The 18,637-nt window shown below is 42.5% G+C and overlaps 1 protein-coding gene across 1 annotated transcript in view; it reads left to right on the top strand.

The window, feature by feature from the left end:
• The window catches only part of LOC110493994 (fatty acid 2-hydroxylase), a 32,574-nt gene extending 14,765 nt beyond the window's left edge, over nt 1–17,809 (top strand). Inside the window, exons 2-7 of the mRNA XM_021568646.2 lie at nt 11,244–11,333; nt 13,997–14,139; nt 14,361–14,461; nt 14,591–14,763; nt 15,046–15,298; nt 15,505–17,809. Of these exons, the coding sequence (XP_021424321.1) occupies nt 11,244–11,333; nt 13,997–14,139; nt 14,361–14,461; nt 14,591–14,763; nt 15,046–15,298; nt 15,505–15,572 (828 nt within the window). The 3' untranslated portion in view covers nt 15,573–17,809. The remainder of the gene's footprint in view (nt 1–11,243; nt 11,334–13,996; nt 14,140–14,360; nt 14,462–14,590; nt 14,764–15,045; nt 15,299–15,504) is intronic.
• Nucleotides 17,810–18,637: the final 828 nt, after the last annotated feature.

Raw genomic sequence — 18,637 nt, forward strand, 5'->3', positions numbered from 1 at the left:
AATTTATGATATGCATGTTAGCACACATGAACATGTGGATAGACCTTTGCACCTGGCTTTCCCAATTTGTGAGCAATGAACTACCTGCCACTAGTTATGAATCTGTGTATTGAAGAATCTCCCCAGTTTCCATGTCAAGAGATTTTCTGTGGTTGTCTGCTGCTCAGACTGAATCTAGGTCAAAACTCACTGGTCATCATGCCCATATCGTGTTTGAAGTCTATCATGGTTCTCCTGGTTTATTGTGGTAATATAATGGCAGTCTCTTGTCATACTCTGTGTATGTAGTAACAGGACACTCGGGCCAAAACGTCTCCAGCTACAGTTTGTCTCTGATTTTAGTACCATCCTCATCCACGATTGCGTGTGTGTGAATGAGAGTAATCTTCATTTCTTGCCAGTCAGGTTTGACTGGCTTTGTTACTAAGAGAAGCTGAGTGATCCTGCTAGTGTGTGTGTGTGTGTGTGTGTGTGTGTGTGTGTGTGTGTGTGTGTGTGTGTGTGTGTGTGTGTGTGTAATGAGAGGAAGAGGAGAGGGAGTCACCCACCTCCGCACCCTGTCACTGTTTCTCTCCACAACAAGTCTTCCACAATGAAAAGTCAGATGTTTTGTGAAAACATGAGAGACTGCTCTTACATATTCTAACAGAGCCATTTCAACTGATGTGTGTTTGAGACTGATCTGACAATGACACTCAGTAAATGGTTCTTATGTACATGTGTGTGGCAAAGGGGAAGTACACTTATCTCTCTAAACTCTGTAGCCCGTCCGACTGTGTACCCCGGCACAGATATGATAGTGATGCTTAACCATTAACCAGGATGAGTCACAAGACCTCTTCACTGTGACCAGGGATGGAACTATTGATGACATCTGGGATACACCTTTTTTAACTCACGTACACAAAATCCACCACCCTCCTGCTGTGACATATTGACCGGTGATACTGTTACTTGAATAATACTGATTGTGTATCTGTCGTGTCTCCTCGTGTTACCCAACTACTCTGGCTACACCATTTCGGCCTCCAGTGTGGGCTCAAGGACTCCAAGAGTGTGACTGTGAACTTTGAACCTGTATCCACATTGGAAATGACCATACAGCCCAACCCAGCAACTGTTGGCAAACACTTGAATAATCTGCTTCATACTGTTAAAAAAGAAACTCCCTGCTTTCTTTTACTACTCCTTTATACAACAAGCTATCCATCCATAATCTCTAACAAAAGCCTTGACGTAGCATGTATTGAGATTGTGTTCTGTTCCCTCTTCTCAGCCATTGACTCACCCCACTCATTATCAGAGCTGCTCTCTGGATAGGAGCAACACTAGCCTGTTATGTGTAGGTCTACTTCCAGTCCAGTAATGTGAGCGCCAGTGGTTGCCGGTTTTGTCTTGACAAAGAATAAAATAACAAGGCAGGATTGTGCTGTGGCTCTGGCCAGCTGGGCGGGCAGTTATTCATATTGCCTGTCTGTGACCTCACAATTCCCCATCCTAAACCAAGCATTCCCCTCCCAAACCACGAGCCCGCGCCTTCCTCTGCCACACCCATCCGCCCAGTGCCCCACCAACACACTATGGCCCCTGTTCTGATGGTACCAGCCTGGACTAGGGTCTCCTCTGTCCATCCCCTTTGTTTTTTGTCACTCATTCTTTCCTTAATTCTCCTTCCCAGCCTATTAGATGGAGGACACACAGAGTGCCTTATTACCGTTCGCTCCCCCACCTCTCCTCTCAGTGTAGGGCTGAGAGGACCGGGAATGAAGAAGCTCTATTGTCTGACTAAATGACTAAAATGTAACTGCTCAGTTCTCCCAGCCTGCATGCCTCCACACCAGCTGCAACCAGAGACAATTACCCCCATTCCCTTGAAACACTCAGACCCGTACTGTAGAAGTAGCAATAGGGGTAGTACTGTAGTAGTATAGAAACATGCAGTACAGGATATCTCTTATAATTAATCTTCTAGGTTTAGTCACCAGAAAAGGTCACATCTTATTTTTGAATGAGAATATAGTTTGATGTCTGGCAATGCGAAACTAGGCCTAATTTTTCCATTACTGTCAATGCCCACACTTGGTTCCCTACTATGAATACAGGAAGGTGTGGTATATTAAAGCTATAAGGCACGAGGGGGTGTGGTATATGGCAAATATACCACAGCTATTGGCCATATACCACAAACCCCTGAGGTGCCTGATTTGCTATTATAAACTGGTTACAAATGTAATTAGAACAGTAAAAATAAATGTTTTGCCACACACATGGTATACGGTCTCATATACCACGGCTTTCAGCCAATCAGCATTCTGGGCTCGAACCACCCAGTTTATAAAAGGAATTATAAACCAGGTTCCAGCCATGAATGCTGATTAGCTGAAAGCCGTGGAATATCCGACCCTATACCATGGGTATGACAAAACATTTATTTTTACTGTTATAACTATGTTTGTAACCAGTTTATTTAAGTGATAATGCACGAGAAGCCAGTGTTTGGAGGATATATTGGCACGGGTGTTGTTAGGCCAGAGATGAAGTTGAGGGCCAGCAAACCGTGCCAATACATCCTCCAAACGCCAGCTTCGAGGGCATTATCACTTTTATACAACGGGTTAACAACATATTCAAATAATGATTGACATATTTTTAAAAACGTTATTTTTCTGAATTTATTCATACTATTTCATCCTTCCACAAGAAGGTTTCTACCCAAGCCGGCTGGCCATTCATTCTATCGGTTCGGTTGCTAGAGACACGACCCAGTTGTTCAGTCTTTTTGTTCTGTATCTATGGACGCGACCCAGTCGTTGGTTGTAAATGTTCCATTGCCGTCCTGGCTGGCAACATTCTTATCCTTTGCTTGCAGCCAGATTAACAGAAAAGTACCTGCATTTGCGTTTGTTTAAGCTGTTTTCTAGTGACATTTATTTGGATACATCCATAACAATGAGCTAATGAGGTGCTATTTCGCCTGGCATAGAGAATGTGCTCTCTCATCAGGACACTGTTGTTCAGAGGAACTAGCCAACAACACAGCTAACACAATCACTTCAAACTGAAGCTGGGAAGACTGCAAACTAGATGCACTTCATTTCGTTTTACCTTTTTTGAATTTACATTTATTTGTATATATCCATAAAAAGGATGTCAGCTGATTCATGATTTTGACTTGTTGAGAAACGCTGCCTGCCTGCCTGCCTGCCTGCCTGTCTGTCTCGTCCCGACACGTTCATTACTATGGGACAGCTGGAGATCGAATTTGAATATTGAAACAATGTTGCAAATGTCGGAGACAGACAGCAAGGTTTATCCAAATCTCCGCTGTTGAAAACTAAATGTTATTCTAAAAGAAATGTGAGATAATATCTAGATGCTTTTTATAGTATAGATCAAGTTTATAAATTGCCTGGCTGGGCTGATGAGACAGTGGATTGAGCAGTCAGATGGAACAGAGTAAATAGGCATTTTAACGTCACAGATTTAGCCGGTGGTAACTTGTGGCATAGACACCGGCTGGAATGCTGTTTTAACCAATCAGCATTCAGGATTAGATCCACCCGTTGTATAAAATAGCAATAAGACACCTCTGGGGTTTGTGGTATATGGCCAATATACCACAGCTAAGTTCTGTATCAAGGCCTTCTGTGTTGAATCATGCATAAGAACTCTCAGGCCTTATTGCTTAATTGTACACCCACAAACATCAGAGATGAGTGGTCCATGACCTTTGAGTACGTATTTTGTTAACCTAAATTGTATGCTGTGACCAGGGGTGTAAAAAGTGTATAGTACAGTATTTGCAAACTCTAACAGTAATTCAATACACCATGTCACCTCTGTCAATATTCCTTGCGTTCCACACATTGTCATAGTTCACATAGTAGGTGTATACACAGGCACAACCCTATTCTGTGTAGTACACCTAGTCAGATTTATGCCGGCTTGTCTTGCCCCAAGCGATGAAACTAATGTGTGCGCATGTGACTGTCTGTTTTCACATTTTGAGACTGAGTAGATGTCTGTGAGGGGACACTGTACTCTACGCTATGAGCTGATGGGAGGCCCTCTGTCCGCTCCTCTACTCTGATGTGTTACCATGGTGAGGCCTACCTGAGTGAGTGTGTTCAGTGGATGGGAGGTAAACTGGTCTGGTGTAGAGGACCTTACTTAATAGCCCTGCCTCTCTCTTAGCAGTATCCATCCCTCACTTACCCACCCTGGCTGAGCAAATTAAAGCCTTCCGCTCTCTCCTCTCCTCAGGCCCTCTCCCATTTCACATGGAATAGTCAAATCCCTACACACACACAGTACACACCGAGACACTGCTCTGCTGGAGCAGCTACCAGTCTAGAACTTCAACGGATAACTTTGTATTTTTTTATTCAATTATATTATGGCTTGCTATAAGTATCAGTAAGCTAGTTGATTTACACACTTGTTGGCTCTGACGCCTGTGTTCGGTTCACAATAACTTACCCTAAAGTTCAGGTCCATGTTAAGAGTGGCCATATTTCCACACATGCTGGTTTCAAATCAAAGCCATTGCCCAGGGTGATAAAAACTAGGCCCTGAACAATCATTGCCAGACTCCAATTTGCTGCTGATTCCAACCAAGCCTTCCAATAAGTCAGTGAACTCAACTCCGGTTACAACGTAGAATCAGTTCAGGTGCTTCTACACTTCTTCACTTTCTCAGTGGTCTTATGACAATACTCTCTTAAGACTTCTCTGGGAAATAATATGTTCTGTTCCTCTTCAGAAATGCTAACACGCCAGCTGTAATATTCAATGGCATTTTTAGTGTTGTAATACTTTTTTTTTTCAATTGTTTTGGTGCAGTTTTCACAAGTACAGTATGTGGTACATTTTCACAACCCTTAGTACAAAACTCAAAGCAGATCATCATAAAGGTAGTTGTTTCAAAACTTTTTCAATTGACTTGGTACAACAGACAAATTCATAGTAAATTCTTCTCCAAACTTAATCAGTGTTTGATGTTCGCTACGCATCATGATACATGATTACAATACAGGTGGAAGGTGTATGATTGGGCGACAGAGACTACCAGAGCGCTGGGCCAGTAACCGAAAGGTCGCTGTTTTGACTATCCAAGCTGAAAAATCGGTCAATCTGCCCTTGAGCAAGGCACTTAACCCTAATTTGCTCCAGTGCGTACCACTATGGCTGACCCTGTCGAACAGCACATTTCACAGTTCCTATCCAGTGTATGTGACAATAAAACATTATTTGTATTTTTTTGTTTAAAGAAATTGCCATCGCCATGAGCGTGCCACCCTCCTTCTGGCAATGGATGAATCAAATCAAATTTTATTTGTCAGATGCGCCGAACACAACAAATACACCTTACAGTTAAATACTTACCTAAAAGCCCTTAACCAACAATGCAGTTTTAAGAAAAAATAAGTGTTAAATAAAAGTAACAGATAATTCAAGAGCAGCAGTAAAATAACAATAGCAAGGCTATATACAGTTGGGACCGGTTCAGAGTCAATGTGCGGTGGCACCGGTTAGTTGAGTAATATAAACATGTAGGTAGAGTTAAAGTGACTATGCATAAGAAACAGAGAGTAGCAGCAGCGTAAAAGAGGGGAAGGGGTGGGTGGGGGGCAATGCAAATAGTCTGGGTAGCCATTTGATTAGCTGTTCAGGAGTCTTATTAATTTTATTTTTTTAAACCTTTATTAAACTAGACAAGTCAGTTAAGAACAAATTATTATTTACAATGACGGCCTAGGAACAGTGGGTTAACTGCCTTGTTCAGGGGCAGAATGACAGATTTTTACCTTGCCAGCTTGGTGGATTCGATCTAGCAACCTTTCGGTTACTGGCCCAACGCTCTAACCACTAGGCTACCTAGCTGCTAAGTCTTTTGGACCTAGACTTGGCGCTCAGTAATCACTTGCTACGCAGGAGCATGCAATTACATCAATACTGACCAATGTCAGGCTTGGAATTGCCATGCCAAAAGGTTTTTCCAAGGTGCATGAACAATGAGGACATGAAGTGCTTTACTGCGATGTCAATGAGAACCTATGACCAAATGCTCAAGACAGGATTTGTGCATCAATGAATGTGAAAGATGTCTTCAATGATCACACATGGGATAGAAATGATGGAAATTTGATTTTCTATTTTATTGAAGTGTATTGCCTTATGAGGAAACATTGCAATGTAATGTAGCGTAGCGTAGTACATTCAAAGGGAAATTGTGAATTGTTTGCTATAAAATTAACTGGGTGTTAAAACAGCTAATCAGTTCAGTTGCACTAATACATTGAAATATCAGTGAGTCATAAACCAAAGATTAAAACATGCTGAAGCTCACGTATGAACGGTGTGTCTGCCTCTGGTGCCATAAAAGTTCTGCCTAGGTGATCATTAACTTTGTATTTTTTTGTGCATCTGTTTATAACTGTAATTGAGTTTCCATCATGTGAGTTGACATGTTTTTTTTTTGCTTGTGTGTTGTATTTGCATTCAACATAGTTTAAGTAAGCTCATGGAACACATTTATAGTGCCTTGAGAAAGTATTTTATTGAAATGTATTGAAAATGAAATTCAGAAATATCTCATTTACATAAGTATTCACACCACTGAGTCAATACATGTCAGAATCACACCTGTAATCGCTGCCAAAGTTAAGTCTTTCTGGATAATTCTCTAAGAGCTTTGCACACCTGGATTGTACAATATTTGTACAATTCTTCAAGCTCTGTGAAGTTGGTTATTGATCATTGCTAGACAGCCATTTAAGTCTTGCCATAGATTTTCAAGACATTTTAAGCAAAAACTGTAACTAGGCCACTCCGGAACATTCACTGTCCTCTTGGTAAGCAACTCCAGTGTATATTTGGCCTTGTGTTTTTGATTATTGTCCTGCGGAAAGGTGAATTTGCCTCCCAGTGTCTGTTGGAACGCAGACTGAACCAGGTTGTCCTGGTTCAGTCTGGGAGTTGTCTGTGCTTAGCTCTATTATGTTTATTTTTATCCTAAATAACTCCCTAGTTTTTCCCAATGACAAGCATACCTATAACATGATGCAGCCACCACCATGCTTGAAATTATGAAGGGTGGTACTCAGTGACGTTGTGTTGGATTTGCCCCAAACATAATGCTTTTTATTCAGGACATAAAGTAAATTTATTTGCCACACAGAGAGGGAGAGAAATAATAACATTTTGGAACTTTTTGTGAGTGTAATGTTTACTGTTAATTTTTTTAATTGTTTGTTTCACTTTTGTTTATTATCTATTTCACTTGATTTGGCAATGTAAACATATGTTTCCCATGCCAATAAAGCCCTTAAATCAAATTGAGAGAGTGAGAGAGATGGTGGAAAAGGTTGGAGGAGGCAGAGAGTGAGATGTAGTTAGGATTTAGAGAGAACAAATGAGGTGTTGCGTAGCCGTGGAGATGCGTGAGTAAGAGGGCGGGAGTAGAGGAGGGTTTTGGTTAATCATTTGTGTAGCTGGAGAGTTGAGATGGAGAGAGCTGCCGCTTTACACCTGATTAATATTGCACCTGTCTGACTCTGAGAGGAGTTGCCAGGCAATGACTCGACCAGGGAGAGCTGAGAGGGGATGCCCGGGAGAGAAAAAGAGATGGCCTCGCCTTGTCCCTGGGAAAGGAGGGGAATGGGAAGACTATCACAGGACAGACATGATGGGAGGGATGACACTGAAAGACAGACTCTAACCCTAGATCACAGGGAGGCGAACCTTCACCAGGTAGTTTAGGTCAAATGTGTTGCTCAAGATACCACAGATCAACTCTGTGACAGGAGGGTTTAGACTAGGGTCAATAAAACCATCTCTTACCCCCACTCGTAACTTGAGCTATGAAATTCACCTTCAGAAATGAGCATGGGATTCATATTGGAATATTCGCCTGCCCTTTTATAAGAATGAATGATGGAATCTAAAGTTATTGTTGAAAAGTTAAGGATGGAGGTGTGTTCCGTTGTTAAATAGTTACTTTGTCGCTTTGTGTAAATAGTCAACACCCATAGTCAACACCCAATGCAGGGCATTGGGTTACAAACTGAGGCATGCCTCTGCCTATTTGTTTTAATTGTACAAACTCCTCACGTTACATTTCACTAAGCTTGACAGCATGGCTATCCAAGGATCTAGTTATCCTTCCCCTCCCTATAATTTTCACCCACTTAGTTTTATGACAACCTATAATATGGCTGAATCATGATGATCAGCTGATAGAGCTACCCTTTGAGATTACTTGGTCCTGAGCATAAACCCAGACAGCCATGTAATGTGCCCTGAGACATACATAAAAGGATGCCTTACCAAACAATATGAACTGAAAGAAATGCGCTTTAAGATATAATCAGGGCTGTGTCCATGTTACGTCCTTCCCATTCTTCAGGGCAAATTGCAAAGGCAGACGTATATGCTCTATGCCTCTGACTCATACAGTCAATAAATGGGAGAATGTACCGTGCCTGTTTGAGTGAATGCAAATAACATCTGATCATCATGAGTGTAATGGTGGACACTGGACATCATACTCAGTCCATACAGGTGGCAACGCTGATACTATAATGTAATTAAATAATCTGGAGTATAGCCATGGGGATGTGCAGAAACAAATACCTGTTATGATTCGCCACACACACACACACATCTAAACCAAATTGTATGTACCCATGGTAACATTATATTGTGCATCATTTGCTTTAGTTTCAAGGTTTAATTTCACATGTACAAGTAAAGTAAAATGCCTTTCTTGAAAGCTCTAAACCCAACAATGCAGTAATCAATGTAATACTAAAAATAACATAAGGTAGAACAAAAACACGAAAGCAATAAAAACAACACGAGAAAGTAAGTAAGCACACTACTGTGTATGTGTATCTATATATATATATATATATATATACAGTGCCTTGCGAAAGTATTCGGCCCCCTTGAACTTTGCGACCTTTTGCCACATTTCAGGCTTCAAACATAAAGATATAAAACTGTATTTTTTTGTAAAGAATCAACAAGTGGGACACAATCATGAAGTGGAACGACATTTATTGGATATTTCAAACTTTTTTAACAAATCAAAAACTGAAAAATTGGGCGTGCAAAATTATTCAGCCCCCTTAAGTTAATACTTTGTAGCGCCACCTTTTGCTGCGATTACAGCTGTAAGTCGCTTGGGGTATGTCTCTATCAGTTTTTCACATCGAGAGACTGACATTTTTTCCCATTCCTCCTTGCAAAACAGCTCGAGCTCAGTGAGGTTGGATGGAGAGCATTTGTGAACAGCAGTTTTCAGTTCTTTCCACAGATTCTCGATTGGATTCAGGTCTGGACTTTGACTTGGCCATTCTAACACCTGGATATGTTTATTTTTGAACCATTCCATTGTAGATTTTGCTTTATGTTTTGGATCATTGTCTTGTTGGAAGACAAATCTCCGTCCCAGTCTCAGGTCTTTTGCAGACTCCATCAGGTTTTCTTCCAGAATGGTCCTGTATTTGGTTCCATCCATCTTCCCATCAATTTTAACCATCTTCCCTGTCCCTGCTGAAGAAAAGCAGGCCCAAACCATGATGCTGCCACCACCATGTTTGACAGTGGGTATGGTGTGTTCAGGGTGATGAGCTGTGTTGCTTTTACGCTAAATATAACGTTTTGCATTGTTGCCAAAAAGTTCAATTTTGGTTTCATCTGACCAGAGCACCTTCTTCCACATGTTTGGTGTGTCTCCCAGGTGGCTTGTGGCAAACTTTAAACGACACTTTTTATGGACATCTTTAAGAAATGGCTTTCTTCTTGCCACTCTTCCATAAAGGCCAGATTTGTGCAATATACGACTGATTGTTGTCCTACGGACAGAGTCTCCCACCTCAGCTGTAGATCTCTGCAGTTCATCCAGAGTGATCATGGGCCTCTTGGCTGCATCTCTGATCAGTCTTCTCCTTGTATGAGCTGAAAGTTTAGAGGGACGGCCAGGTCTTGGTAGATTTGCAGTGGTCTGATACTCCTTCCATTTCAATTTTATCGCTTGCACAGTGCTCCTTTGGATGTTTAAAGCTTGGGAAATCTTTTTGTATCCAAATCCGGCTTTAAACTTCTTCACAACAGTATCTCGGACCTGCCTGGTGTGTTCCTTGTTCTTCATGATGCTCTCTGCGCTTTTAACAGACCTCTGAGACTATCACAGTGCAGGTGCATTTATACGGAGACTTGATTACACACAGGTGGATTGTATTTATCATCATTAGTCATTTAGGTCAACATTGGATCATTCAGAGATCCTCACTGAACTTCTGGAGAGAGTTTGCTGCACTGAAAGTAAAGGGGCTGAATAATTTTGCACGCCCAATTTTTCAGTTTTTGATTTGTTAAAAAAGTTTGAAATATCCAATAAATGTCGTTCCACTTCATGATTGTGTCCCACTTGTTGTTGATTCTTCACAAAAAAATACAGTTTTATATCTTTATGTTTGAAGCCTGAAATGTGGCGAAAGGTTGCAAAGTTCAAGGGGGCCGAATACTTTCGCAAGGCACTGTATATAGGGTCAGTATGTTCCAGTACCATATTTACAATGTGCAGGGATACTCAAGTGATAGAGCTATGTATTGGTGTAAGGTATTAGGATATATGATAAACAGAGTAGCAGCAGAGTATGTGATCAAGTCAAATCCAATCAAATTTTATTGGTCACATACACATGTTTAGCAGATGTAATTGCGGGTGTAGCGAAATGCTTGTGTTTCTAGCTCCAACAGTTCAGTAATATCTAACAAGTAATATCTAACAATTTCACAACAATACACACACATTTAAAGTAAAGGAATGGAATTAAGAATATATAAATATTTGGACGAGGCATAGACTAGAATAGAATACAGTAAATACATATAAGATGAGTAATGCAAAATATGTAAACATTATTAAAGTGACTATTATTCCAATTATTGAAGTGGCCAAGGATTTCAAGTCTATGTATATAGGGAAGCAGCCTATAAGGTGCTAGTGATAGCTATTTAACCATCTGTTGGCCTTATATGTGAGTGAGTGTACGTGGTGTATATAGAGTCTGTATAAATGTATATGCGTATTATGTGTGTGTGAGCAAATGATGAAGTGAGTGTTTGTGCGTGTGTGTTGGGAGTGTCAGTGTGCGCGAGTGCCTTAATGGACATCCTGCCATGTTCGCATTTTGAATTGCAGCTCACAACCTTTGTCTCCCGTTGTTCCACAGACAGTGAGGGAGAGGAGGAAGACCCAGGAGCACACTGTGGACGAGGAGCCTTCACCCCTCAGCAAATGCAGTCAAGTCGACCTAGACACGGTGAGAGAAAAATAAAGGGAGAGAGAGAATCAGAAAGAAAACTGGAAGAAGAAAAGAGTAAGAAAGTTCTAGAGCAGTGTTTCCTTTTTAGGTTACTGTACCACCAATTGAATTTAGCTCTGGCCGGAGTACCCCTGAAGTACCCCCTCGTGCATTTTACCAATAGGCCTATGGTCTCATGAGTCCTCTCAACTACCCCTGGTTAAGAACCACTGATCTAGAGGATGCCCGCAGGGTCCTCTGGACTTCCCTCTTTGATCAGGCTGAACATCAAAACCTAACCACTGCAGGCTTTCAGCCAGGCAGGAAGTGACAGGTGATATCAGGGGTTGGTTATGGGGTTCAACTACAGTCAGAGTAGAGTTGAGCTCAGATCCCAGAGCCGTACTGGGTCGTCATTGGCCCAACACTGTGAAGCTATGTCTCCACCCTCGAAGCATCGTTACCCATCGCTCCACAAAAGCAGCGGCCCTTGCAGAGTAAGGGGAACAACTACTTCAAGGTCTCAGAGCAAGTGACGTCACCGATTGAAACGCTATTAGCGCGCACCCAGCTAACTAGCTAGCCATTTCACATCGGTTACACAGGCAGTGTAGCAGGCAGCCAGGGTTGTGCAACATCAATGTGTCTGGTCCAAGGCCCTTGAGTTCAACGCTCTTGCTGCTCTGACTGTGGCCTGTAAGCTACAGTACACTGCTGCATTGACACATCGTAAATTCACTCTGGCTATCTACTCTGATTTCAGAGCACTCATCTGAATAACTGATGAATTTCCGAATGCTCAACACCCGTGGAATATGTCCGGTGTCAGTTAAACAAATATTAATTCAATTGTTGCCAGCAGCAAAGTAATACTAGTCACAAAATGCTCTGGATAACATGAAAACAGCCTAACCAGCTCTGCTAGGGTGAGAAAAATGGTCAGAGTGAGGTGTTCTCTCATGTATGTCTGGAAGTTGCTAGCAAGATAGAAAACTTTAGCCAGTTAGCTTGGGTGCTTGACTGCCGTTGTGAGGTCAGAACGCTTGGATCAACCCTACTCCTTGGCCAGAGAGTCCAGTGTGGGCTCTGAACCCCACGAGAGCGAAACGCTCTAAATTTACGAATGCCCAGAGCACACTCTGAGCACTCTCTGGCACTCCAAAGTGAATTTACGAACGCACACATAGAGTGAGAGAGTTGGGAAAGATGGAGACGTGACCACGCACAGTCATTCACCCGGCTTTGCTAAAAATTGTGTGCCCACACATTTTCACAGCGAATTATTGAAGACCGTGGGGGAGCTGCTTCGGGGCATTCATAATCATAGCTTATGACCGTTTGTAGTAGATATGAAGATATGTGGAAGGTTTATCTGTGTTCAGTATAGATAGACAGGGTACGGTATGCAGGGAGAGATTCCTTTGTTCTCACTAACAGAACAGGTATTTCTCAGGCCTTAGGAATGTTTTTGATTAGCTAGTGAATAGCAGCGAGTCACCTTTACTTTGCAACAGGGGCGGCCAAGGCCAGCTGTGTGTGTTTGTCATTGTGATGCGTTGAGCGATGGCATGATGCTTGCCATTGCTTGTTACATACCTAGTGCAGCGTCTCTTCTCTTGGCTCATTCAGCCCTACATACTTACACAGTGGAGGAATCTGTGGCCTGAATACCATGACACCTTTGTCACTCATTGTTATATTATTGACCTGCTTGTTTGCTTTTCAACACATACCTGACTGAAACCCCATTCCTCACTTTTAACCTCCTACCCCAAGACAATCGATGTCCTCAATGAATGGTTTGTTTACATTTTTGTTTCTCTAAATTGATCCAAACTTGTCTACTATACTGCCCTACCAAGCAAAAAGGAAGTAACTGCTCATTTGTAACTGGTCATTTTTGCTACATTAAATACATGCTTAATCATGTGGACAAGTATCCTGCCTCGTATTGTGTTTTGGAGAAAGTGGGGTTCATGTTAGCAGTAACTGCATAAAGTAAATAAAAGTAATTTTTCTCAGTTCCACACTATGAGCAGTTACTGCCTTTTTGCTTGGTAGGGCAGTATAGTAAATATATATTTCATGCAGTCTATATAAACCTGACCCACCCTATAATTTATTACAGTGCAGAGGAGACCATGACTCTAAGAACAAGCCCATCTCAGTCTGCCTGGTCTCTATCCAAGGTCACGTTAACGGTTAAAGGAGACGTTTAGTAAAGGGTATGGACAGATATATGATCTGCAGATCCTTCACAGAGATTGGATCACGCGATTATCAGGGAGTTGCACAACACCTCTACTTCCTGGGTCTGAAGTGTGGTGTGGTGGAGACTTTCCCGTGGACATCTGTCTCAGTCTCTCTACCGCCACCTGCTGGACAGAACACCATCAGTCAGGAGGGCCAAGCCAAAGTGATCTCACTGTCACATAAAGTTATGACTGAAATAAGTTATCGAGTCCAATTTCCATTGGATTTCGATTCTCCATGAAAAAGATGCAATTTGACAATTCAAGCTTTTAGGCAGAAGTGGTGCTAATGGGGTTCTAAAACATTAGAATCACCTTGTATTGTATGATGCTGTATGAATGTATTGTACTGTTGTGTTGTGTGCTGTAAGCCTTAAGCTACTGTACTGTGTTGTAAGTTGAGCCGTGGCTCCCCTGCTATTCCTGCAGGACCTGGTGGACTGGCGGAAGCCCCTGGCCTGGCAGGTGGGCCACCTTGGAGAGAAATATGACACCTGGGTGCACCAGCCTGTGGACCGGCCCATTCGCCTGTTCGGGAACGAGTTTTTAGAGGCCAGCACTAAAACGTCCTGGTAAGAGAGAAGAACGTACACTTCGGGACGGTTTTCCAGAAACAGATTAAGCCTAGTCCTGAACTAAAAGGCTATTTCAATGGAGACTCTATTAAACATACTTTTAGTCCCAGACTTGGCTTAATCTCTGTCCGATAAATCGGCCCATACAGTGTAGAAATGCACTTATCCCAGAAAGATAAGCTTGGGTTTAAATAAGTCATTTGATTGTCTGCATGTAGGTACATGGTCCCTGCTGTGTGGATGCCACTGGTCTTCTATCTCAGCTGGTACTGCTACACCACCTTGGCACTGGAGACAACCAGACTGTTTGCCAGCACAGGTAACAGACCCAATCATATCTCTGTCTCTCTCTCTCTCTCTCTCGCCAGCCAGCCAATACATGCTTTTCCCCATGTACAGTCTAGTAGATATCTATATCCTGTATCTGTCCCACCACCTCCATCTCCAGACTACTCCGTCTTGGTGCACAAGTACAGCTTTCCCCTCATCTTCATAATGGGCATGGTCATGTGGACCTTCATCGAATATTGCATTCATCGCTTCGTCTTCCACATGCGCCCGCCCGCCCACAACTATTACCTCATCACCATTCACTTCCTGCTGCACGGACAGCATCATAAGGTGAGATACGGACATACACAGAAGAGTGAATGATACTCTGGAACTAAATGTTAATGTCTTTTTTTTTAAACGGATAAGTACCTACATGTGTTTAATACCTCTTTGGTTTATGATTAATTTGGAATTCAGAAACTTGGGAAACTGCAGGAGGATATCATTTTTGTTCCAAATCTAGGCCAAGCCATATGCATAACTGATAAAACCAACTTTTTCAGTAACAAGTCAATGTCTATCTGCTCCTGAACTAACACCATGTTTAATCCTGCTGTTTCCTCCCTTCAGTCACCCTACGATGGCTCCCGCCTGGTCTTTCCTCCTGGCCTGGCCTCAGTGGTAGTAGGCAGCTTCTACCTGCTGCTAACCAAGGCCTTCCCCGAGACCCTGGGGGTGTCCCTGTTTGTGGGGGGGCTGTTTGGGTACGTGGTGTACGACATGACCCACTACTACCTTCACTACGGCTCCCCTCAGAGAAACACCTACCTGTACAGCCTCAAGGCATACCACGTCAAGCACCACTTTGAGCACCAAAGAGCAGGTAAGAAGGACCAGAATAGTCTCTTTGCATCACCATACTTCTGTTGGCATAGTAACTTCTAATGAAGAGAATGAGGGACATAGAATGTGAAGTATATGACCTCAGACTCTTCATACGTCTCTGCAGTTCAGCGTATGGTTCTTATATCTATTATACCTTATGACTCGGTCCGCTCACTGATGACATGCATTGGTTTCCCCCTGCAGGGTTTGGAATCAGCACCACATTGTGGGACCATCCGTTCAACACTGTAATCCCCGAACAAACCTTTTAGAAGACCCAACTGAATCTACTCTCCAGAGAGGGGCGACCTTCCCCCCATCCCTCTTACACCTGACAACTTAACCCTTCAATAACCCCCACCCTGAGACTCCAGCATGTCCCTCTAAACTACTACAAACCAGTCTGTCTGTCTGGCTCACTGCTTCACTGCTACAGTGCTACTCTCGTCTCCGAACAAAACAAAACACACTTCTCCATAATGTTCCACCTGCTAGTCAAAGCAGGAAGGTATCTTTTCAGAACTGGAGGGGGTGCAGGGTCCGGGATGGGGAACATGTTTATATTTCTTTATTGTTTGTTCATTTTGCTTATAATGGACAAAAGGATACAATTAAGATTGTATATGACTATGATGCTGTAAGGATGAACTTACATGCAGTCCCAGGTTCTAACGGTCAACATCCCACCAGAGACAGTAGAGAGAGTGATTTGAAAGTGAGAGAAGGAGTGTGCATGTGGAAAGAGAGGAGAATGAGTGATGTATAGGAGGGTGAAAAGTGAAAGAGATTACACTTGTCCTTATAGAAGCTGTCCAAGTTTATACATTTACATATACCTTTAAGAAAACTCAGGAAAGCCCCTTCTCTACCCCTGGAGTGTTGATGCTGCAGAATGCCCTCCTCTATTCTAAAGGTCAAGCGTTACTAATGCTCTTCCCACAGAAAAAAAGCTTTTGACAGCATGTGCTCACCAAATCCAAAGATGGTTCATCTGTAGTGTCTTGCCTTCACTGGGACATTTCCATAAAATATTCTGTGGGAAGGTATGAAGGGAGCTGATTTACTCGTTCACTATGTTCATATTAATGTATATTTCAACATAATGTCTATTTGTATTCATTAATGGTATGACTAAATATATAGAAATATGTGTGCAAACAAAGAGATACTGTATCTTTCCCATTCCATCTCTCTCATATACACTGGTTTGTTGTTGACATGTCAAATGAAGCTTCAGAATGAGTTGATGTTTTACTAGGTGGAGAGAGAGATGGAGTCGGATGTATACATCCTGATTTTTGTGTGGGTGGATGTATTGAAGGATGGCTGGATACGTGGTGTTATGGATACAGAGACAGAACGCTGAGGGCATGAGACCGGTCTATCAGGTCTCCTGCTGTAGGGAGCAGCACGTGGCTAATGTGATAAGGTAAAGGATGGGGCCCAATTTATATTAGGACCTCACTATAGGTGCCCGTTCTCCTCCCTGCATGTAGGGTGATGACCTAGCGTCAGACTAAAGTGTAGGAGACCCTTGGTTCAGTTACAGGTTGATCCTCAGCTGTTCTGACGAATTGTTTTCAATCCTAATGTTTCTATCTTCTGCATTCCATGAGTTTTTGTTCATTCCCTTCTTGATTTTCTTTACAGTTTTAATTAACCCTTAGGTGAAGCCACTACAGATGAGCCCAAATACTCCTACTGTTCCTCAGGAGACCATGGAAACAGACAGGGGACTGGGGCCTGACGAAGCCCATGTGGTCTCAGACAGTGATTTGAACCATTAGTTAGGTCATGTTAGTGATAGTATATTGCTACAGTAAGGAAGGCTTCCGGGGGCCACAGTCTCCTATCACCTCCAAGGGCCTTGATTGGGGGGATTTATAAGACGAGAGTAATTCTTCATTGCAAAAATATTGTGTGTAATCCAGCATGTACTTAACTGTATAAAAATTGCAGTGGGGGTGGGAGTTATCTGTTTGGAACTCAGGTCAGGGTCAGGGGTCGGGGTTGGGTTGGGTTGTGTTCACACTGTATTCAGACAGAGAGCGGTCAGCAGAGCATCAGTAAGATATCCAGATTAGCATCAAGGACTCACATTACAGTACTGAGATGATGCATGTTCAAACCAATATTTGTACTCATGCTTATGATGACTTGTAATGATGAACTTTTTACATGACTTGATAAAGAACCAACAATTGTTGCGATGTCAATAATGATAATAGTGCTGAAAATAAGGATGATGTTGATAATGATAATAATGATGATGTTGATGCCCCCTCTTCCCTGCCCTCCCCTCAAGCTTCTGGTTGGGTTAAAGTAATAATACATACATATATATTTATAAACAACTTGTAAACTTTAATACTGTCAAGTGGAAATATCTCTGCTAAATTATGCATTTAAATAATTTTCCAAATCTGTTTACCACAATACATATTTTAACTTTGTCTATGCAAATGCAGATATATCTGTAAATAAATGCCTGTATATTTCTGATGATCAATTGTTTTTGAGCCAGCCCATTTTTGTCTTCTAAACCTACTATTATATTACACTGCTCAAAAAAATAAAGGGAACACTTAAACAACACAATGTAACTCCAAGTCAATCACACTTCTGTGAAATCAAACTGTCCACTTAGGAAGCAACACTGATTGACAATAAATGTCACATGCTGTTGTGCAAATGGAATAGACAACAGGTGGAAATGATAGGCAATTAGCAAGACACCCTCAATAAAGGAGTGGTTCTGCAGGTGGTGACCACAGACCACTTCTCAGTTCCTATGCTTCCTGGCTGATGTTTTGGTCACTTTTGAATGCTGGCGGTGCTTTCAGTCTAGTGGTAGCATGAGACGGAGTCTACAACCCACACAAGTGGATCAGGTAGTGCAGCTCACCCAGGATGGCACATCAATGCGAGCTGTGGCAAGAAGGTTTGCTGTGTCTGTCAGCTTAGTGTCCAGAGCATGGAGGCGCTACCAGGAGACAGGCAAGTACATCAGGAGATGTGGAGGAGGCCGTAGGAGGGCAACAACCCAGCAGCAAGACCGCTACCTCCGCCTTTGTGCAAGGAGGAGCAGGAGGAGCACTGCCAGAGCCCTGCAAAATGACATCCAGCAGGCCACAAATGTGCATGTTTCTGCTCAAACGGTCAGAAATACACTCCATGAGGGTGGTATGAGGGCCCGACGTCCACAGGTGGGGGTTGTGCTTACAGCCCAACACCATGCAGGACGTTTGGCATTTCCTAGAGAACACCAAGATTGGAAAATTCGCCACTGGTGCCCTGTGCTCTTCACAGATGAAAGCAGGTTCACACTGAGCACATG

This window comes from Oncorhynchus mykiss, chromosome 2 (genome assembly GCF_013265735.2).
Source record: "Oncorhynchus mykiss isolate Arlee chromosome 2, USDA_OmykA_1.1, whole genome shotgun sequence".
In the NCBI taxonomy this organism is placed as follows: domain Eukaryota; kingdom Metazoa; phylum Chordata; class Actinopteri; order Salmoniformes; family Salmonidae; genus Oncorhynchus; species Oncorhynchus mykiss.